Raw genomic sequence first — 22,709 nt, 5'->3', positions numbered from 1 at the left:
AAAAATTGTCACTGACCTAGTATTTAGCGGTTAGATGATTCAACAATGAAAATGATGACACGTGTCACTAATTTATAGCGAAGACGAAGACTAAGAGCCCTATCAGTTCATAAAGTTACCTATAGCCAACAGGTCCCACACCAAACCGTAAGCCCCATAATCATTTTTCGCGTTCCCGGATTGTCTTTGATCAATTCATTATACAATATACTGGAAAGGGAAAATTACCGAGGAAACAGTAATTTTTTATTTTTTACTGTAGCTAGTATTGTGACGTTAATAAATTTGTAATTTTTTTTCTTTTTACTGCAATAGTGAAAAGATTATAATTATAATTTATTTTTTTATGATTTTTTTTTAATACTTGACATATTTATCACTTTATATTTAACATATTTGTGATATTTTTTTCACTTTATATTTTTTTTTATTCTCTTGTAATCTTTTTTATTTAAACACATTTTTTATTATTGAAAATATTTTCTCTCTGCGCATTATTTTTTTCTCTATTAATGAAATGGGCAACAATCTACATTTTATTTTTGATTTTTAAAAATGTTTTTTAAAAATATTTAATTTTTTTATTAACTTCAAATTAATATGTTTTTAGTGTTTTTAAATCATTTTAATGTACCAATGATAAAAATAATTTTAAAAAATAAAAAAATATCATTAACATGTATTTTTACATGAAAAAATTATTTTTAAAAAATTACAATCACATAATAGAGCATATAACTTTTTTTTAAAATAAGCTAGGCTGTGAACCTAACTTGTCACTTCTAAATTTAGCATGAACTCTTTTATATATAATTTTATTTTTTACAATCGACCGTGACCCAGCCTAAAAATAGTGTGCGTTGACTTGTCAAAGTAAACTCTCAGCTATCCCTTTATATCTCCCTACTATTATTGTTAGTTCTTAAGTGAACCCGCCCGCCGTCCAATCAACGGGCATCGATCGGAAAACCACATGCTACAAAGCATAAACTCTTCTCTATCCGATCTGGGTGTATTAAACACAGTCCTTAATTTCCTAGCTTAATCATGTACTCATCAAACTCATCTTCTTATGACAAATTCTCCACTTCGCAGCCACCAGTCTTCAGTCAAGATACATCAACAACTGGGATTCCAGTGAGTACAACAAGCCAGTTCTACAGTACTGATGATTCTAGATCTTCTATTGAACTCCGATCCAAGAGCAAGGGTCCCTGGTCAACTGGGTTGTGTAACTGCTTCGATGATTGGCGAAACTGTAAGTTCACGACCTTTCAAAAAATGCCTCTCTTTGGTGGCGCGTCACTCACACGCCCTGCATTTCCGAGCGTGGGCTTGGTAGCTGGTGTCTCCTTGTCTGAATTATTCATTGTCTTTTTTCTCATTCCTTTTTTGGTGGTTTTACAGGCTGTGTAACTTTTTGGTGCCCCTGCATCACTTTTGGACGAATCGCTGAAATCGTCGACAAGGGATCTTCATGTGAGTAGTACTTTATAGTATTTCACATCAATTAATTAGTTTTTGTAGTGTTACTATTAGTTTTATGATAGATGGTTTGTTTTATTATTAATCAAGAAGTTGGGATTAAGAAAATTGAACCACTGAATTACTTAATCGATTTTAGAGAAATGTTGCCAGTACTCAGTCAATCCCACGTATGTAGATGCTAATCAGCATGTTGATTAAGAGGTAAATTCACTGATTATCTTGATGTATGTGTTGCATGCAGCCTGTGGTGTAAATGGAGCACTTTACGCACTGATTTCATGTGTCACTTTCTGTCCGTGCTGCTACTCATGCTTCTATCGTGCAAAAATGAGGCAGCAATTCTTGTTGAGGAAAACTCCCGGCGGGGACTGTTTGGTTCATTGCTGCTGCGAGTATTGTTCTTTGTGTCAGGAATATCGCGAGCTCAAAAATCGTGGATATGACTTGACCATGGGTGAGGATATAACTTTGCACGAGACTATCACACGTGTGTGTTTTTCAGATCTTGTCTGAGTTTCTTAATTAACTGTTGCTTGCTTGAAATTGTTTAGGATGGCATGGCAATGTGGAGAAGAAGAATCGCAGCGTAGAGATGGCTTCAGTGCCACCGACTGTTGAAGAGGGCATGAGCCGATAGGGAGCTTTTGTGTGGAACAGAGGGATGTATTAATTATTATTATTATTATTAGCTCACGTCGTTTCCATTGCGACTGCTTTGTTAATAATTCCTTGTCTGTGTTGTAGACTTGTGGTGGTGTAAGAATTGTAGTATCGGATCCTCTATGATGATGATGTTCATCTAAATCTCTTTATTAATCTTGAATTTAATGATTTAGATCAGATAAAGGAAATAAAATATAAAAAAACTACGATATTTTTGTTTTTATCATTTATTAAATCACAATCATTTACTATAAATTCAATGATTTACATTTAATGAATATAATAACTATAAGAACATGAGGTCGTCTTCCAAGTCCAAGAATATTAATACAAGAGGCCAGTTCCTTGGCCCGCTCAAAAAGAATGCTTTGGTGACTTGAAAATGAAAACTGTACCATATGGCATAGTAATAGTCTTGAATCGATGCACTTGTGAATTTAATGTTTTTTGGCTGTATTTTTTTGCGCCGGTCTTGTCCGGTTCAGGAAACCGTGTATGGTTTTCTTTTATACTGCGTGTACCGGGTATTTTTATATCTTTATAAGACAGACAGCCCCTCCTCTCTTTCTTTTTTAACTGCTATTTGCTAACCTGCGTTCAAAACGCAAAACATGGTGGTCCCTCATGAAATAAATCACGTTTCCTTCATTACCAAACACGTGTTTTCTGTAGTTTGCTTTAAAAGCAGAAGCAACACATAAACAAACACCCACTTAAAAGAAAAGGCAAAAGCAAAAGCAAAACTTTACCCGCAATGTCTTAAAACAACGACGACGACAAACAAAGCCGAGTCGGCCCCCAAGAAATTCTGATTTCGAAACATGGGTTTCTTTCCCTGTAAAAAGCTCCTTTTCTTTCTCAAATTAACAGCTTGTTTAGGATAATTTATGAATAGCATCTGGGATTAAAGTAGGACAGGTATATATAACATTAACAGTATTGTTATTTAATATACACACATGCTTCAGATATTATAATAATGATTTTATTTTTATTGAATAATAAATCATAATTAAATAGTAAATATTTACAAGAATATCTAAAACTCTATAAATATTTTTTAAATATTTTTCCTGATAAATAATAAATAAGAGGTGAGATGCGAATATAAAAGCTTCAGACTCAACAGTTACCCAGGGCCACCCGTGAGCTGAAGACTTGGATCCCAAAGGATAAGGAGTTTGGCAATTTAGCACACATCTTTCATCTCCGGAAATATCTTCTTCTTTTCGATAAGTAGGGCCGGACATACCTTTAGACTTTAATGCTCCAGTTACACGTACATTTCCTTTCAGATTTTATTATTTATGAGTGCGTATTGAAATGGACCGATCCATCACTGCAGAACCCTCCATGGGCCTGAAGCCCGTGAGACAGGTTAGAGAGCTTACTCCATGGGCCTAAAACAAGTTTTAAATAAACCCGTATGAACAGCAGAATCAATGCAACCAGTTAGGAAAAATGTTAAGCTACAGGTGCATCGGTATCATCCTTGTTTCAAAAGATTTCAAATCCAAACCTTTTTTTAAAAAGGAAAAAATAATAACAAAGCCACGCAAAAACTCTAGTAAATTAACCAGAGCTAATTTTCCCTGGCAGAACATTGTTTATATAAATTTATAGACGTGTTTACTGGAATGGTGTCATCATATTTTTTTTATCCTCACCAAAAATCATTGAATTAAAATCATTGAAATATATTTTTCTTTCAAAAATGAATTAAAATAATATTTTTAAAAAAATTTATTTTTTATTTCAGGATGTGAATATATATAAAAAATAATTTTAATTTTTTTTTATTATAAAACACTGTTTAATTTCAAGATATTTAATTTACATGCTGAGCTATGGTCCAACTCTAATATCATTTATAATGCTCCAAGCACGAGGGGATGGTTTTGGCACGCAATAAATAATCTCCAAGTCTATATATGTAATTTCGAGTTTGAGTTATTTTTCCTCGCCATTTAAATAAATTTTTATTACATATAATTTCACTAATCATTTCTTTAATCCAATTCAAATTTTTCTGTAATTTTAAAATGTAAAACAAAGAGCATCACAATGATGTTTTGGGCTGCCCATATAGAGGCATGGATTCTCAAGAAGTGATCTTCTTGAGCCTTAACTGGTCGTTAGGCCTGCTGGTCCGGCTTCCCATATGCAATTTTGCAGGAAGCTAGGGCGGGGAGGGAAAGTCCGGGGCAGACCAGACCCGTCAAGTTCGAGAGACTTTTGGAGCCTACGAGGACCCACACCTTTCATTGCAGGACTCTCATCTTATTACAAATCCCCGCAATTGCCGTTTGTAATGTACGTACTGTTCAAGGACTTTCTCTTCGGAGGTCCCATCTCTCTTCTTTGATCTTGGGGCAATGTTTTGTGGCCGAAGCTGGTGGGACTGAGCTTCAGGAAAGGGAAGGTTTCTGTGGGACGGGACCTACCTACCTACAAGACTAATGATGACATAGACTGGTCTAAATTAGTCAAGAGTCAACTCCTTCCTCACCTCGTGGTAAAAGGAAAAAAGGAAAACCTTCTGATACCGCCTAATTTCCCAGTGCCCTCGTGTTGATTACCAAAAGGCAAATTCTAGAATGCTTGCATTGACTCTACAAATTCATTTTTTGCCACAACGTGTACAGGCTTTTGGAGTAGTTTTATTTATCTTTTATAAATATACAAGAACTTGAAAAGAATGGTCATTTTTTCCAGAGAACAAATCTCGCGTATAATTAGTAAATAAACAAATAAAATACCAACATGTAAAATTAAGAATTGACCAGCTATCTTCAAAGATGCCACAAGTAGCCATGAATTTGGTTATAGTTTGGAACATCCGGTCCATACAAAAAGAGTCTAGTCAAAGACACAGTAAAAAACCCTACAAGTTAACGAGCAAAAAGCTGATCAATTTCAGTGTAGAAAGCTCTGATACTGCAAGAGCAAGAAGAAGTTCCCTGAGCCCCGCTTTGAATTTTGATTAGGATTTCTCGGAAAGAGAAAAGAAGGCACCGCATTGTTTACTCGATTATTTGTACTCGGATTCAGGTTGGCAATTTGCACTGGATGAGGTCTCCAGTATCCTGAATTATTAATATGCTCTCATAAAGCAACTGAGCTGAGTGTTGATAGCTATAATTATAGAACTTGTCAAATCTTGCCTGGCTTTCCAAGTCCTAAAAGTAACTCTATTTTCACTCAAAATAACAAGTGATTTGGGGAGAAATCTCTTCATCATTCAAATCTCCCTTCTTTTAAAGAAAAGTTTGGGTGTACACAATATAATACACAAACGAATTTATCACAAAACAATCATGTAGATTGGTGTAAGAATATTGTCTTTTTAGAATTGGTTAATTTCTTGATTTCTTAGATTCATTTTTTATAGCTAAAGTGATTGGTGCTTGGTAAGTCATGGTGGCTAGTAGATGGTATTTGTAAGAAATTTTATTTTTTGAATTTAGAAACTCTTTAATAATTAATTGTTTTGAGAGAAAAATCTATTATCTTTTAAAAAGAGACTCTGAAAATAAATAATAAAAATTAAAAACATGAAGTTCAAAGAATTCTTCTTGTATTTATAACCCACAAATCTTGTTATTTTATAGAGATAAATAATTTTTTCATAATAATTTTACTATCACTTATATTTTTTTTTTTTAAAATATCTCTGACTCATCTAAATTTCATAGTCCAACACGGAGCCTAATAAGATTTCTAAAGTCATATAAGTTTGGACTCAAAGCTTAGTTAAATTTAAAGATACCAAGTTTAGCTCAACATTGACAGCTCGCTGGACTTGTATATATTTAGGCTTAGTGTCATGTTGCATTTAAGATCGCCGGGTTTAACAACTCGCCAAACTTATATTTGTTCGAGAACACTTTAATAAGTCTAGAGATATTGAGTTATCACCCTCACTTCGACTTTTTTTTAAAAAAAAATTATGTAAAAATAAAACATGCTGATTATACAAAAAGATTTTATTTCATTTATTTATATATAGATTAAAATTTAAAATATCTTAACAAATAAAGCTAATATAAGATAAATATACCTCGTCTTCAAAGATTTAAATCTTATGAACCTCAAAGTTGAGTATACATATTTTTCACAAGTGCATCTCTATGTCTCTAGTGTAATATAACAATCAGGTCTGATCTTCAGCTACTCCATACAACCGAACACATATTTGTGCGTAGGTGGGCTAAAATCTTTCCGTTAATCAAGAGTAAAAAATATATCCTACGGCGATTACAAAACTAGCGTTGTCCCCACTACGCCTAACCCAACAACGACCTGACCTGACCTCTCCCTCCTCCCTTTTAGTGAGGGTTTGGGATTCTTCTAACATTTCCTCTCTCGCTACTTTCTCCCCCCCACCCTCTCAATCTTTTCATCAAACACTTTGTATGCATTTACAGTAACTGCTGATTCATCTAGGCAAATTTATGATCAATTTTTTGTTTACGTGATGAGAGAATAAGCAAGAAATAAAAAATCAAGCAAAGTGAATGGAGGGAGCAGAGCTGGAACTTGAGCGAAGGAGCAAGTTCTTGAGTAGTTTGATAGAGAAAAAGAAAGCCAAAGAGCACCAAGAGCAACACAGCAAGCTCAATGTTCGTGTCAGAGCTGCTGATATGCCCGTTCTTTTGCAAGACCGAGCTTTTAGGTGTGCTCGTGACCAGCTTGACTCCATGCCTGGAAAGCTTGATAGCAAACGCCTCGCTCTTGCCCTGAAAAAGGTTAGAAATTAAACAAGTTCCTTGCTTTTCTGGGTTTCGATCTTTGTTTACTCTTCAACCTTTAAAGGTTCTGGTGATTATAAATTATTTATTCTTTCGTTATTAGAGGGTTTATAGTAATGGGTATCGAGTAAATTTTGCATGGAAGCAATCCTGTTGACTGTTCAGGCTTAACCTGGACTTCAAATGTGCTTAAATATGAAGCTAAATCGGCTTGTTGGGTTTTTTTAAGGGCGTGTTTAGTGTAGATTAATGGCCACTGAGTAAATTTTGATTATAGATGGTCCTGTTGAATGTGCCATTGCTTTAAGTGAAAAATTGTTGGGTCCTTTTTATGCTGCTGGGTTCTAATCTTTAATTAGGGTATGGTTTACTCTGATTATTAAAGTTGGAATCCTTTATGTGAAGAGGAAAGTGTTTGGCACGTGGTCCAATCTTGGAGCCGTGTTAGATTTTTTCTGCTACCATTATGAAACAGCCAAACTGAGGATAATGGTTTGAATCTTGTCAGTAGTGTGTGTATAGAAACTGCAAGTACAGGTGGCCTTATTGATCATTTGTGTTGTTAATTCTTAATATAAAATTCACTGGCTTTATTTTTATTCTTGATTGCGAAGTTGGTCTGAACCCATTATTTTTTACCAACTCTTTGCTTGATTCTACTGAAAGTATGAATTCCTTAGATTCCAAAGAAATTGAAGTTGTGCAACCATATGTATTGAGTTAATCTTTATAATATTTAGTTATTTACTCAGTCTAATCGAGCCAAAAGGGTAACACCTGTCTCGTAACTAATTATAATAACCAAATAAATAATACATTTCTGGTTCGATTATTTTCTTGCTTTAGATTTTCTTTTGGTTGATTGCCAGTCTGACTAGCTTCTCTGAATCACTAATTGCATTTGTTCAGAGGGAAGGGAATTACGTGAATCTGAATATGGGTTTTCCATCAACTTACATGCCGTAATTTAGTTCTGTTGGAGGAAAAAGTTGACTTTTCTCTCTTAATTGAGGGTAGAGTTGAGACTTTGGATTACCGATACATGATACATAATTTTAGTCAAATTATAACTATATGCAAATTTTGTTGTAGAATTATTTCATTAAATGTACGAGAAAAAATAGAAATATCTGGATGGTTTTCATATAGGTCGTGTTTAAAATAGTAAAAGAGATCCAACCTGCTGATAACCTGGGCACATTTATGATCCCAGGAAACCTGAGAAAACGAGCAACTGGATTGCTTGCTGTTTAGACCTTCTATATATAGGGTATCTAAATCCTATTAAACTGCTAATGAGTTCTTAGAATTTGTACATATGAAGAGAGCAAAGCATTCTCACAACTCCAGTGTTCAGCAGAATTCTTGGATATGAAATAGGGGCTGCCCATGAGGGCAGGTCCAAGTCCAATATCACTTAAGAAAGGAGTTACAACTCCCTTATGAACTGTCTAGAAGCAGTTTTAGGTCAGTTTTTGAAAAGGGAAAAGTAATATAGAAAAACAAACTTTGTTATTTCCCTGTCAAGGTTCTCTACGTTGTGGATGGCACTTGAATTGTGGAAATTTCATGTTCTTTCCTCTGTGATTGCGTGCTAAGCCTTTAAGCAAGTAAAATAGCAATGATCTTGGAACTTCTGCAAACTCCACTGCTCGGACTAGATGTAACCTAGATTTGTAAAATTGCTTCATTGGTAGCAGAGCTATGGTTATTACAAGAAGAAACAAGAGAACAGAGATGAATGCACTGTCATGGTAGCAAAATAGAAGGTGTAAATGTTGAAATATAAGGCATATTGACTTGTCGGGCCTAAGCTTGTTACAGCTTTCCTTAGTGTACTATTAATTGTGTAGGTCTCTTGCAGTTGATGTTAGCCTAGGTAGCTCTTGCAAGCCAGATGTTCTACTGTTCAAACTAGAACTTTGTCACTTGTGTTTCTCGGGGATATAGTTACTTATACCTGCTCATTTGTTTCCAGATTTCTGAGACTTAAAGGAAGCATTACACCAAAGCATCCAGCAGTGAATTTTGCTAGATTTACCTCTTTCTCAGTCTCTTTAATTTTCCTTTTACCTCTATCGGAACACCTACTTGTATGCAATCATTATCTACATCAAACGTGGAAATTACCTATTAGATTTGTTTTAAGAAGCAAACTTTTGTATGATAAACGAAAAGAAAACTGGAAGCTGGAAAATGGGGAGAGAAAGAAACAGCTATTTATAAGGTGGAATGTGAGAACACAAGAAAAGAAAAATTGGCAGATTCCATCATCTTTGAAATATGGTAATGTTTCCTGTTTGATGCCAGCTTCAATGATTCTCGATAAATTTTTTACACATGGAAATGTTATCTCTATCTATCTTGCATCAATTTATTTTGACAAGTCAAGCAGTTAATAGACCTGGATAAAATAAGCCAAAGATCAAGTTTCTAGACTAATCATTGCTAGTGGAACATAGCTAATGCACACGTGTGCGTATGTTACTCGGATTGAATTTTCTAGAGATGCCATGGGAGCTGGGAGGGAAAAAAATGACACCTGGCAAACTTCAACTTTGAAGAGCGAATTGGCCCATACCTCAGGTGGTTTTTTATAATTTCCCTTTAGATTATTTTGGCACACTGCTTATAAAGAAGGCCTTCATTGAAGCAGCAAGACTTTGATGTTTAAATACAAGAAAACATAGATAGGCGAATGTCCGCTGTTCTCTATCCTTTTTTTACCTAAGAGATAATGATGATCATTTAAGCTTGAATTTATGGAAATTGTTCTAGGAAGTGCCGTTTAACAATAACGATCTAACAGATCACAGTTTCACTGGTTTGCCAGGAATTTGATGCTGCATATGGTCCAGCTTGGCACTGCATTGTTGGAACTAGCTTTGGTTCATATGTTACTCATTCCACAGGAGGTTTCTTGTATTTTTCGATCGACAAGGTTTACATCCTTCTCTTTAGGACTGCTGTCGAACCTTTAAACCGTTGACAGTTTACAAATTTTGAGTTTCAAGCTTTTCTATGTTGTTATTGATATCGTACATTTGATTTGCCAGTTTGTGTAAAATTACCGGCTAAGATTGTAGTTTCTGTTTTTTTTCCAGCTGTATAACACTCCTCATCATAAGAGCACAAGAGATTGGTCCTCTTTTACTATTTTTTTTGCTGCATTATGTTCTCCATTACAAATTAATTAAACCAGGCAGGTAGCATCGTATCTTCGGTCCAATATATTTGTCAAGGATTCTCTTTTCTCATGCTTTAGATATATATTATGAGATAATTCATTTAACTTCTACATATTATCTGTCAGCACAAAACAACGATATTTTTGGACAGTGGATCCTCTCACTAGCAATTTCACTTGCAAAAATTCACAAGTGCAGATGAACGCCTTTAAGATACGAAATTCCTGGGAATTCAACTAGCCGATCCTTTATTTTGATTACGGAAACTTCCAAATTACGGAAACTTCCAAATTATAGCTATAGGCTCATATGGAAATGCTACGGATATGTGCAAATGTTGTCTCTGTTATGCTTGCATAGGTGGACCTACGATAATTTGGATTCTTGCATTCTTTTGCTTAGCAAGCAAGAAATGAATAGGTTTTGACAGAGTCAAATGACTGGAAGTTGCAATTACAATACGCGGTTCACATTGCTACACGTATGTGTCATGTTACTCAGTTCCAAAACTCCTCTCTTTATTTTTCTTGTCTGGCTGTGTCATCCTTTTACACCTCTTTCCCAGAACTCTTACCCTTTATAAATTATCTTTCGAACTCAAATTACAATGTTTGAGCTTGATTGGGGACATGGGGATTTTACATTATGTAGAGAACAAAATGCATGAAAGTAAAGAATACTTTATGCAGCCTCTGCAAATTCTGTCTGCTTTTTTTTCTCATCTTGGTTCCAAAAATAGATATACAAACCGAGAGGTGGAACCAGGGCCACCTCATGAGGCTCTATTTTTTGCCCTGGCTTACCTCGATGTATTTGACCTTCTTGTCATGAGTAAAGTTTGCATGCCACTCAGAGATGCAGTGAGCAAAGATGTATTACCGTGGCGGAATATCATCATTGAAAGGCCTTTGAACTCGAGATTGTCTGATGAGATTCTGGTGCAAATCACTTCGAAGGCACAAGGCAGACTCAGAAGTTTGGCTCTCATAAACTGTTTCAAGATCACAGATGATGGCCTTCAAACTGTCATTGAGAAAAATCATTTAATCAGTAAGGTATGATTAGCAGGATAGACCTTCTTTTGTTTCTTATATTCCCTTTTTTTTATTTTTTATTTTTTATTTTTTGATGATGATTAAATTGATTTTTTTCCACTGCCGTTCTCTATCGCTTTGCTATCTTAGCCACAGAGAGAGAGAGAGAGTTTCGATACTTGCGCCACCGTTTTTCTAACAACTAATTATCTAGGTTAAGGTGGACATGGATAAGATATGTTTGGAGGGGATTACATTTTCATTTAAAGCAAAAGATACCTAATCTTATCAAAATAATAAATGGACGATGTTGACTTGAAGCCGTTCAAGAATCAGATGAGTGAGTGGCTTCTGAGGTAAAAAAGAACTTAAGTAGATTGAGCGACTTGCTGTGAACCAAGTTGAAATCCCATGAAATATTTCTGCCCGTACTTTGTTCTTTCAATTGAAATTGCTTCAATTGATAAATTTACTGCAGTTGCGGAAACTCGTTGAAAAATAAGAAGATATTGCGAATGACTAGCTGTCTTCAGACGCAGAAACAAAGTGTATCATGAATGTTCAAGGCCTAACACCAGTACTCGTGCAACAAGTATATGTAAATCACCAAAGCAGTAAAGCACTAACCCAAGGGTTAGACCGCTTGCTCTTATGAATGTACTAGGTTGACTTGGGAGGTGGGGCGTCTTTAAAATGATCTGAGAAATAACTTGGTCTCAACTGACACTAAAGCTGGTTCAAGAATATCCATAATTTTGAATAAAAAGGAAGGAAGCACTTTTTTTGGTGGAGCAGAAAGCATTCAGGTAAAATCCTCATTATTATTATTTGTTTCTTGTCTTTTGGCTCAGCTCCACGTACCCGGATGCTCTGGCTTAACCCCTGAGGGAATCATAAGAACTGTGAAGACACTATCCCAACGTCACAACAGCTTAGAGAGTTTACAGATAAACGGTATCCACAACCTAAAGAAAGAACACCTGGAAACAATTTCTTCTCATCTTCAAATGAACCCACCGCATCAAAAGCCACAGCCTATCCTGTATCATCACCATAGCAGTTCCTTAACATCAAGAAACGAAGAAAGTAGCCGCATGATTGATGTGGACATCTGTCCAAAGTGCAAAGAAGTAAGTACAGTTTTCGACTGCCCGAGGGCGACCAGCAAGAGTGGGAGAGAGCAGTCATTCACCCATTGTAGAGGATGCTACTTTTGCATTAGCAGGTGTGAAGAGTGCGGACAATGTGTGGATGATGAAGAACTGGAAGAGACTCTTTGTTTTGGTATTTTGTGTACAGATTGTTGGCTTCTTCTTCCAAAATGTTGTTTTTGCAACCAGGCATACTGTAAGCAACATGAGAATCAGCAGCGCAGCCTACCAGACAGTACTGGGTTTCTATGTGACCTTTGTAACGAGAAACTCGAAACTTATGGGGAATTAGAGTAGTGATATTCAGTAATAGGTTGAGACAGAGAAATCTTCGAACTTATCGCAGCTTTCTCTACATTATATTTCATATACATGAATCCATACAGTAGGTATCGGAATGATAGTTTTGATGTGACTCTCAGCTTCTCGTTTCGGGGTTTTATAAATAATGAATCTTATATCCTACTTGGCAACCCTTTATACCAGTAATTGCCAAAGTTTGAACGAGGTTTAAGCACGTAAGAGCGGGGCTAAAAAGTGGGTTTAACTTGTGAACTTTGGAGATTTAATACAAGGTCCGTAAACTAACTATTATTTTTCAACAACAGTTTTATACCCTAAACTAAAATTGACAGTGGATTTTGACTCGCATGTTTCTCAAAAAAGAAACAAAAATTATAGATATATTGAAAAAAAAAGAGAGAAAAACAAACAAATGGAAGGATTCTTAAGAGGGAAGAAAAAATAATTGACGGGAACAAAAAATTGATATAAATAATCTATTTTCATAAAGACAAACTTGATAAGCGATCCTCGAAATATCATGCATGAGTCGCAATTTTGACCAAAAGGCCTACAAGAATATGTGCAGCAAAACCATTTGACATTGTACTACTGGGAACAACGTTTGACGTGAAAATCATCACGCTACCAATCAGAAATTGAACACATCACAAATCCAGTTCAAAGAATACATATTCTGCCCTAAAAAGATAGTTACAACTTTACAATAATCATCCAGAGTTCTTTTCGCTTGTCTATAAAAAAAATCCAAATTCACCAACTCATGTTAAAAAACTACTCCGTGGCTATATGACCAATCAACCTCGCCACTCCCTTAACTCCTCTCCAGGAAAACCAAAATTGGGCGTGCCGCAAGTTGTCCGATGGCATAAAAAAACAAATGTTTTGAATGATTCCAATGCTATCCAAGGGTTACAAATGATACAAATGCACAAAGTTTTACAAGCAAACCATGCTCATTAGTAAAACACCTATAATCACAGAGGTTGTGAAGGAACCAGCACCATAGATGGAATGGCAACCAGATGTCGATGAATTTGAAGACGGTGCCAGAGAAGTTGTATTTGGGAAGGTGCCATTTCTTCCAGCACTACATTGACATAAAAAATCAGGGTAAAGAAATGTCAGCAAACTACTCTTGGCAATCTGGCGTATCCAAAACAAGAGTTATGAAATGCAGTGCAAAGAGAATTAGACAGACGAGTGGAAAATAGCAACAAGAAACAAAAATCAGGCCTTTAAATCAATTGTACAAGCTTTAGTTTATACCTTCCAGGAAATATACAGGAACCATGACCTGCAGAAGTAAAAGAAAATAATAAACTCCATATGTGATAAGAAAAGCACAAGGGAATAGACAAGCAACAAAAACTCTTCTCACTTGTGCAAGCATCTCTAGTAAACAAAGAAAAACCCAATCTAGCAGTTTTGAGAGTTAAATACCCTAAATCATTAACAGGCATGGCCACTTATTTTTGCAGTGGAGTAGCGTTTATGCTAGATGAACACTTACTGCAAAGTTAGCATACCATTACCCAATTAATGCTCACCAAGTAATTCATATCCCCACTGTAATATAGTTGGTTGTTTTCTTCTCAAATCCTATTTTGCTGGAACTATAATTGCTTACTTGGGTCACTGGTGGTGACGGTGGCTACCCCCTTAAAATCACAAGTACCAGGAGACTTGGCCATTTTCTGGAAATAAGCATTGAAAGCATATGTTGAATGAGCAACAACATTATCTGGCTCATAGCATGGCTGCCCTTGTAACAAGAACGAGCAATCAACTTTCCCAGGTCCACAAGCCCAGTCAAGAGCTGCCTGTAGCATCTTTGGGTCAGCACCTTCCTTTGCAACACAAAAGGTTTGGTTTGTGGTGTCATTTGCAAGTAAAGTACCAGCACCAGTCAAGTGTAAGGTATAAACTGGCATGCCATTGGCATCAAAAAGCCCCCAGTTCTTTTCAGAGACTGGCCCAGGTCTCGAATCCTCATTATAGAGCTCATAAATATATGTACTAACCACAATCCCAGGATGTTTGGGAGTGCCTGTGTTATTAAGCACATGCCTAATCAAGTTGCTGTTGTAAGTGTTAGCATTGTCAAGTGTTGCATCTGGCTCAGATGAGTCACCTTTGGATGGCCAGCCAGACTCAGTCACAAAAATAGGGATTTTGGTGAAGTTCAGATAGGACATTGAAAAATATGCTGCATCAACAACGGCATCAAAGACGTTAGTGTAATGAAGGAGTGTATTAGCATCCACAGCTTCCTTGTTAGGAGGGAGGGGACGGAAAAGCGCATAGTCCAACGGGATCACACCATTTGATTGCATGTAGTCATAGTATGGATATACATTTAGCATAAAGTATGACCCGGTGGACTGCAAAAATTTAAGCAAGGGAACCATGACTGGATCCCAAGAGCGATTAAAGAAGGCTTGGGAAGGAGGGAAAGAGTCAAGGATGATGGAAGAAGACTGAGGGGTAGAGACTTTAATTTGTCCATCAAGATTGGAGGCAACAAGGGCAGAATGGATAAACTTCAGGGCAGAGACCAGGACAGGGGCAGCATTTGGGAGCGTAGTAAGGATTTCAGATCCAACTGCAATGGCTGTGATGTTGGTGGCAGGGACATGGGCTATTACATTGCGAGCAACCCAGTTGGCTGCAGTGGCATTCGATTGACCAATGCCAAGAAGCTGCTCATTGGGAACTGAAACAGTTACACGGATGCCTGTGTTGGCAAGTGCATTGAGCATAGCTCGGTCTGCATCATAGAGTCTGACATGTCGAATGTTCTGAGCCTTAAGAAGGGCTGCCACCTGACTTGGACTTGGCATGTCAGAGAGTGCTGTGCCAATATTCACACCAATGAAGGCATCTGGTAAACAAGAGAGAAAAAAAAGCAATTCAACAGTAGGATTTAGACAAACAAATTGTCTTTGTTGATAGAAAAGATTTCATCTTCATCAAACAACTAAAAGTTTCTGTAACTATATTATGAAATATGAACACAGACATTGTAAAACTATGTTCAGAAAGACTATCAATCCTTGGCCAGAGAAAATCTGAAACAAACAGGGGAAGAACTCATTTTGACATTCAAGAGATAATAGTCAGGCATGGAAAATAGCTTCTATATTCTCAGACACAAAGTGTGGAAACTGTAGCTCATTTGGCACCAGTCAGGTAGATATCCATGATCATCAACGCATTGTGTGCCTTATTTATGACCCATTCACAATGCATTCAGAATACAAGTATTAACAGTAGACATGGTTGCTTAATAATGGAGGCAAAATCTATAAGTAAACTAAAAAGAAATATAAATGCAAAATTAACTCCTTTCTACAGTGACAGCATCTAGACCAATTCCTAAAAATGGGATCAAATTAGTCCCACTAATCCCAATCCAGTTTGGAATCACCATAATAAAAACTAACACTTTTCTTATTGAGCAAAACTTAAGATGGCACCACCAAATAATGGGGGCCACACGTACCTCTCATGCTGAATCATGTACATGACTGTTAAATTGCAGATTGTATTTATCTACTTTGTACAACTATACATAGTATCCATTGATTATCTACATGAAAAGGCATTGTAAATACAAACATCATTATTTGTCTTCTTTTCAGAGCTCCCTAAGACTTAAAAGCATTATGAAGGGTAAACTATATATTTACCCTTTTGGATTCATTAATATTTCTACTTCTACCTCCATACTTTAAAGTTTCCCAATATTAAATAACCAAGGAAATGTTCGCTTTTGTTCATACTTTGTATCATCTTTTATTATTTTTCCCTTTATAACTCCCCATGCATATTGAGCATCTAGAAAAAAGCTGCTAAAAATCTCAAAAATCAAATTCAGAAGTAGGCTATTTAATGGTTAATGGTAACATTGCAACTTTTCACTTTTCAGGAACTATAAGGGTAAGGTTGAAAAAATTTAAACCATAGGAATAGAAGTGGAACATTGGTGAATCCATAAGGCAAAAGTGAACTTTGCATACCAGGAAACCATTTATGGAATTACAGCTTTATCCTTTCCATTGTAGAGGGAGATTGTTGACTCTGTCTAGAATGCATCATGCCATTGTTAACCTGAAAACAGACTCTTCTACTACTACTTCTAAGCTTAGGTACCATATTTAAGATTCTATATATTATCCTAGAACTTAGATATAGGTTAATGAATTATAATCAACAAAATATTTGTTTATTGAGTAACAAATTATTTGAGTTCCTTTATTAAAAAAATGTTATTTGAGGTGGGTTGCACTATGTAGTGAGTCATTGGACATTTGATGTGCATTCACCATGTACAAGTAGGGATGGCAATTTAACACGAACCTGGTGGAAATGACCCCGAATGGATGGACTTTTTATAGTTGCCTTACATGATAGGTAACGAATAAATTATGAATAAGAATATTCACAAATGTGATCCAAACTCAACTCAACATATATATAGCCCAACATTAACATAACACACAAACACATATGTATAAGATTTATAATATCACCATTTAATATATATGTATACATATCTCAAACACATATTACTCTTTTATTTTATGTTGAATAATAAATAGCATTTAAATAGTGATTGCTCGAATAAATACCTGAAATTCAATGGCTAGAGTATGAATATCTAAATTTTTTATCTGATGGATAAGATACGGATATAGTAGAAACCCGACTCATGGATACCCATTACCATCTTTACAAGGTCATTTTGAGCTCGCTGCATGAAGAGATGCAGGTTCTGCTTTAAAAATATAAATAATATACAATAGCAAATGGTGTCTAGTAAATAAATGACACATCACACAATTTATGTAACAATGCCCTCCTAGCTTTGATCATGACTAAGCCTTGCACTTAGTAGACCACCATGAACTTCAAAATTTTTCCAAATATCAAATCTCTAGACATTGAAGGCGAATGAGGATGACTTCTATAATATCCTGACAATCAGATCTACAATGAGGATGACTTCTATAATAAAAGAAGAGCTCTGGGCAAGAATAAAACAGCTAGGGAGGTGATTGCTTTTGCATACTATATACATCCACTGCCCACTGGGGGGTGTACAATGCTGTAGTGGAATACATGTATGCAACAGGTTGTGGTACTAGTAGCAAAACAACAACAATATCCTTGGAAAGAGATTTCTAGGATTCCAATTCATCCAATACATGATGCTTTTGCATCCTCATGCTAAGGGTTTTTTGGTCCTACAGCGTATTTACTAGAAATGTATCACAGAATATGCTAGTTAAAGAACTGCCACGAGCTGGGAAGCAACATGGTAGAGATTCCCCCGTTAAAGGAGAGGGTTGAGATGAGATCATTGGTTTTAAACTAGGGGAAATAATTTTATGCAGAGGCTTCTACTTTGATAGCAACAAATTAAAATCAAATGGAAAGAATATCTTTCAACATAAATGCCATCCTTTTCTTATACAGGTTTCAAGAAACAGACCTGCAATGAAGTAGAAGGAAATTTATTGACTAATTAGCACACTAACCTGCAAATTCAACCAAATAGCACCTATTTTATTGCAAACTTAAATTATAGTACAAATAATCCTCTCTTCCTGTTCAGACTAATCACTGAAAACCAAGCTAGTGTCACATAGTAATAATAATAATAAACTGACTGAAAAACTGCAAAAATTAAAATAAATAAAAAAGATACCCAGCAAAGGCACACGCAAAGTTAACTGGAGAACTACAAGAAAGAACTGGAAAAGAAAGGGGAATCGAGGTAAACAGAGAGAGAAAGAAAAAAGCGAACAGGTAGAATAGAATGGCAGCCAATGCCTCCAAATCATTGTTTCAAGAATAAAAATATATTAAAATAAGCTAGCTAAGAGGACTGAGCTGCAGCGAATAATAAAGATAAAGAGTATGAAACCAAAATAAACCAAGCAGATTAGAGAATCAATACAAGAAAAAGCAATAAAACCATGAAAGCACATAGAAAGAAGCTTGCCTTCATCAGCAGAAACAGCAGGCACCGTCAATAAGAAAAGCAGGAGCAGCAGAGCCATTGAATCTTCCGTCACAAATTAAATCTTCTATACCTTGAAAAAACCACAAAAACCCAGAAAGGAAATGTATTAGAGGACCAATCCGAAAGACACTAGAAGAAAACAAAAACGAGCCCGCAGAGAGAAGGTAGAGAGAGAAAAAAGTTTGCTCCTTTTGAGGTCTCTATCTATCGTGGGAAATGTTTTTGAACAAAACGAAGATGGGCTTCGTTTAGTTTAGTTTAATTTAGTTGTGCAATAAAGAGACAGAGCGTGTGGGCAGGGTTTGTTTATTCCGGCATTTCCTACGATGCCTTTGGATTTGACCTCCTCGAGTGGTTTCTTTTCTTTTCTTTTCATAACCATTTCTATTTCTAGAATAGCTTAGTTATTATAACTTCTAATGTAGTAGTGGTGTTCTACAAGTACGGTTTTTTAAATATATGTATGCATTCTTTCCATCAACTTGATGTATTTGATAAAAGATAAATTTCCTTAAATACATTTTAAAATTCGAATTAAAAAATCAATTAAGAGATTAAACTTCTTTTACCACTGGAAAAACTAAAAGCACTAGTCTACAAACAACATGTTTATTCGTGCTGGTATTGATTACTTAAAGTGTCGGATACTGGAGGGCTGAGACTGAGCGAAGGTACATGTTAAGCAGTGAGGATAGCAACTTTGTTTCAAATTGAATGGAGAGAGGCGTGAGTCTGTGAATGCAGGCTTTTAATGGAAGAGGAGAGGGGCTTCACTTCACGGTCTACGAGGAGAGTTCCGGTGCTGACGTGGAAGCAGAGCTGGATTCAATCAACGGTCATATTCCAAGTAGAAAGTGCACCCTTTTCTTTATCACTAGAGTTATGCCGCGGTCGGGTTTTTTTTTCAATAAAAGGAATAAATATATAAGTTTTTTCAATATATTTTTTTATATGACAAATTTCAACCACAAATATTAATAATTATATATATATATATATATTTAATTAAATAAATCAATATTTTATGAAAAAATAACTAAAATTAAAATATTTAAAATCACAACACAAACCATGCACTCATTTATATCTAGTAACCTTGTTTTTTACAATAATGTTTTTTCAATCAAGCAATTAATCACACTAATAAAAAATTAGAAAAAAAGAGATGTTAATAAAAGCAAATTAAATGAAATTATAAAACACAATTATTAAAAAACTCATTATTGAAAAGTAAAATTAAAAAAAAATCATGGCCATGAGCACGTGGTTAAGATAAACTCATAGAGAGTAAAGTAAAAAGAAAAGCATGAACATTAATTTCTAAAAAAATATATGTTAAATAATAAAATTGAAGAAAAATCAATGAAGCAAGACACACAATAAACAAAAGCTAACCTATGAAACTGGTGAATAACCATGGAAGGCAAACTCAAAAATCAACGAAGCAAGATTCTCAATTAAAAAAAAAAAAAAAACACTTAACAATGAGACAAGAAAAAAAAAAGAAAAGCAAAGAAAAAAAATCAAGTCAACCTAGGATTGGAATAAACCCCACGTAAAGAAAAGCGAAAAGATAAAAAACATGAAAGCTAGTTAAAAAAATAAAAATTGAAGAACAAAATTGAAAATAAATCAATTTTATAAAAAGATCTAAAAATAAAAGTTAACATGTTAATCTTCAAATCCTGTAACCTTGTCCATGATGGTAGAACTAACCCTATAAAAGAAAAAAAAATCAAAAGAATTTAGATTAAGTTTGACATTAAAATCAAATCAAACAAGATGAGAAAATGATGAAACCGAAGAAAAAAATCAGTTAAAATAAGATTAAAAAAATATACAATAATAATAATAATAATAATAAAACTGAATTAGATATACAAAATAAATAATAAGACACACCCACACTTTATCAAATAAAAAAGAAAGAAGAAAGCAGTCAATCAAGCAAAGCTCTACAACACATGAGTCACTCCCCCACACACCACCATGTAGAGATCATAGGTGTGCTTCCAACACCACCTTTAATGACTTTTTGGATACCACTGCATGCATCGTCAAGATAATATGGCGTGTCATCTACTTGCTATGTTTGTTTGGTATGCGTCAATTATTTTTTGTATTAATATTTTATTGAACATTAAAAAATAAAATTTCAATAAAGCCCCTTCACCAACCAATTATTAAAAAAAAAAAAACAATATAAAAAATATCAAAACACTCATGGCTATCAGTGAGCAAGACATAATTTTTTTAGGGGTGGTGTAGTTAATACACTGTGAAAAAAAAAAGAGAGAGAGACAAAACTATTTATTACTGTGCAAAAAAAAGAAGATAAAAACACTCCTTGGAACAACCGTCATTTTGTTTTATTAAAATGATAATTAAGTCATTTCAAAGTACATAAACATTCGTAAAAAGACAAATACACATCTCATCAACACAATAAAAATGAACATGTGAGAGTATTTATATCATTTAATAGCAATTGGGAGTATTTATATCTATTAAATGATATAAATACTCCCAGTAGCCAGGCATTTTGTTTGTTCTAGCTAGGACAGGGAAAACACGATGGACCATCCATGGTGTTTTTCCCCGTGCATGTTAGTTTTACTTGCTAGTTATGTGATTTGTGTTTCACCGTGGAGAATATATTCTTTTTTCAACAAAGAAATTTATACACGCATGCTTTTTCAATGCATTTTGGTAGAAAATAAAAAAGTTTATGGATATATGTTTTGCCACCTGACCTATTTTTTTGGAAATGTATACTTGGATTTATTTAGTTGTATTAAGGGTGAATCACATATCATTTGTTTTGATTTTTTTATATAATAAATCAAATGATATGCAGTTTAATTTTGCTTAAATTTTGGCTACCGTAGTAATAGAAAAAATTAATTTTTAAGGTTTTTTAACTCAAAAATATATTTTTCAACTCATTTTAATTAAAAACAACTAGAAAACATTTTAGAAACTATAATAAACTTATACATGATCTAAAAATTTCAAAAAATACATTTTTCAACCCATCTTAAGGTTTTTATTCCCAAAAATATGTTTTTCAACCCATTTTTTGATAAATAATATATATTTATTTATTCATGTTTGTTATATTTAAATTTATTGTTTTAGGATCATAGTGACTCCTTTGTTGCAGGATCATTTCTGGTGCACAAAGACGATAAAGAATTAATTCTAACATATCTCCTCGAAGATCAGACCATCACCTCTCTTGATCATCACCTTCGCGCAAAGTCGTCGTCAGTATCAATCAATCATTTTTTTCTTGTTACAGAACCTGGAGCTCAGATTGAATGAAGAGACTGATATACGTGGTTTGATGTATAGCTAAATTTTATACACGAAAAACTGCTCGAAGTTGTTTCCTTTCCTCCCTAGGAATACTAATTGTTAATTTTACTAATTATGTGGGGATTCCTTATTTCCAACAATAAAATCCCAATTAAATCAGGATTCAAAATTTTCCATATGAAAATTCTCTACACTTTGTCCTTATTGATACCCCACCCCAACCCCTACACACACACATGCAGGCGCACAAAAGAGTTGTATTGCAAGAAAGAAGAATAAGCAACGCTCTCCAAGGTGGAAGGATTTTTTTTTGTCGATTTTGTAGGTACACAATATATTGGGAACTCCATGGAAATTAATACCAGGGAGGAGGAAGAGCAACTAACGCAGTGGAGAAAACCAGACCTTTTTCGACATCTCAGAATGTAGTTACCATGTCAAAAACACTCCAGAGTTGCAAGGTAAACTCTTGCGGGATCACTTTTGCCAACATCGCCTTCTGGAGGAAGTACTGATTCACTAGGTGGAAGCAGATCAAGCCCTTCGGTTTCAGGAATCAATACTTCAAATTTTGTGTTACGAAGTGGCTATACTTGCCAACAACTTTCTTGCTTGTTGATCCAAGCCTGTGGTCTCTTACTAGCGCAGCTCCCTCCTGACTTTCTGTGCAACTTTATATGGAGGCATCGCGTATAATAAAAGAGAGCTGGTGGCTTACTGATGGCAAAAGGTCACTTGGGGAACTGCACTCTGCTGGTGGCTATGCTTTGTTGGATACAACA

At 35.0% G+C, this 22,709-nt stretch overlaps 4 protein-coding genes across 6 annotated transcripts; 3 read left to right on the top strand and 1 right to left on the bottom strand.

The window, feature by feature from the left end:
- The first annotated feature begins 907 nt into the window (after positions 1-907).
- LOC118046416 (protein PLANT CADMIUM RESISTANCE 2) lies at positions 908-2,377 on the top strand. The gene is made up of 4 exons (XM_035055310.2): positions 908-1,258; positions 1,408-1,479; positions 1,730-1,942; positions 2,040-2,377. Exons 1-4 carry the CDS (start codon positions 1,048-1,050, stop codon positions 2,123-2,125), a joined length of 582 nt encoding a protein of 193 aa, XP_034911201.1. The 5' UTR covers positions 908-1,047; the 3' UTR covers positions 2,126-2,377.
- Positions 2,378-6,293: 3,916 nt separating this feature from the next.
- Positions 6,294-10,058, top strand: LOC118046419 (uncharacterized). Its single transcript, XM_035055314.2, has 2 exons — positions 6,294-6,899; positions 9,736-10,058. Exons 1-2 carry the CDS (start codon positions 6,669-6,671, stop codon positions 9,889-9,891), a joined length of 387 nt encoding a protein of 128 aa, XP_034911205.1. The 5' UTR covers positions 6,294-6,668; the 3' UTR covers positions 9,892-10,058.
- Positions 10,059-10,200: 142 nt separating this feature from the next.
- Positions 10,201-12,691, top strand: LOC118046418 (F-box protein SKIP28). The gene is made up of 2 exons (XM_035055313.2): positions 10,201-11,145; positions 11,976-12,691. The coding sequence occupies exons 1-2, from the start codon at positions 10,720-10,722 to the stop codon at positions 12,570-12,572; spliced, it is 1,023 nt and encodes a 340-aa protein (XP_034911204.1). The 5' UTR covers positions 10,201-10,719; the 3' UTR covers positions 12,573-12,691.
- A 546-nt stretch (positions 12,692-13,237) lies between these two features.
- Positions 13,238-18,992, bottom strand: LOC118046417 (glucan endo-1,3-beta-glucosidase 3). Of its 3 annotated transcripts, none has more exons than XM_035055311.2 (4): positions 18,589-18,991; positions 14,209-15,462; positions 13,848-13,875; positions 13,238-13,668 (listed from the first exon to the last, which is right to left on the bottom strand). In XM_035055311.2, the coding sequence occupies exons 1-4, from the start codon at positions 18,644-18,646 to the stop codon at positions 13,518-13,520; spliced, it is 1,491 nt and encodes a 496-aa protein (XP_034911202.1). In that variant the 5' UTR covers positions 18,647-18,991; the 3' UTR covers positions 13,238-13,517. The 3 variants fall into 3 exon arrangements, 2 of the variants coding, with proteins under 2 accessions (XP_034911202.1, XP_034911203.1); XM_035055312.2 differs by lacking the exon at positions 18,589-18,991 and adding an exon at positions 16,601-18,531; XR_004687166.2 differs by having other exon boundaries at positions 13,557-13,668; positions 14,129-15,462; positions 18,589-18,992.
- Positions 18,993-22,709: the final 3,717 nt, after the last annotated feature.

This window comes from Populus alba, chromosome 10 (assembly GCF_005239225.2).
Source record: "Populus alba chromosome 10, ASM523922v2, whole genome shotgun sequence".
Taxonomy (NCBI): domain Eukaryota; kingdom Viridiplantae; phylum Streptophyta; class Magnoliopsida; order Malpighiales; family Salicaceae; genus Populus; species Populus alba.
Note: the sequence above shows the minus strand (reverse complement) of the source record. Positions and strands in the feature narration are given on the sequence as shown.

Excerpts from the sequence above, each read along its gene's own strand:
- LOC118046416 (XM_035055310.2), top strand. The coding sequence starts at position 1,048 with ATGTACTCATCAAACTCATCTTCTTATGACAAATTCTCCACTTCGCAG. Across the intron at positions 1,259-1,407 it reads CTTCGATGATTGGCGAAACT|GCTGTGTAACTTTTTGGTGC; the intron begins GTAAGTTCACGA and ends GTGGTTTTACAG. Across the intron at positions 1,943-2,039 it reads TGGATATGACTTGACCATGG|GATGGCATGGCAATGTGGAG; the intron begins GTGAGGATATAA and ends GAAATTGTTTAG.
- LOC118046419 (XM_035055314.2), top strand. The coding sequence starts at position 6,669 with ATGGAGGGAGCAGAGCTGGAACTTGAGCGAAGGAGCAAGTTCTTGAGT. Across the intron at positions 6,900-9,735 it reads TCGCTCTTGCCCTGAAAAAG|GAATTTGATGCTGCATATGG; the intron begins GTTAGAAATTAA and ends CTGGTTTGCCAG.
- LOC118046418 (XM_035055313.2), top strand. The coding sequence starts at position 10,720 with ATGGGGATTTTACATTATGTAGAGAACAAAATGCATGAAAGTAAAGAA. Across the intron at positions 11,146-11,975 it reads AAAATCATTTAATCAGTAAG|CTCCACGTACCCGGATGCTC; the intron begins GTATGATTAGCA and ends CTTTTGGCTCAG.
- LOC118046417 (XM_035055311.2), bottom strand. The coding sequence starts at position 18,646 with ATGGCTCTGCTGCTCCTGCTTTTCTTATTGACGGTGCCTGCTGTTTCT. Across the intron at positions 15,463-18,588 it reads TGCTGTTTCTGCTGATGAAG|ATGCCTTCATTGGTGTGAAT; the intron begins GCAAGCTTCTTT and ends CTTGTTTACCAG. Across the intron at positions 13,876-14,208 it reads CGTCACCACCAGTGACCCAA|GTCATGGTTCCTGTATATTT; the intron begins GTAAGCAATTAT and ends TTACTTCTGCAG.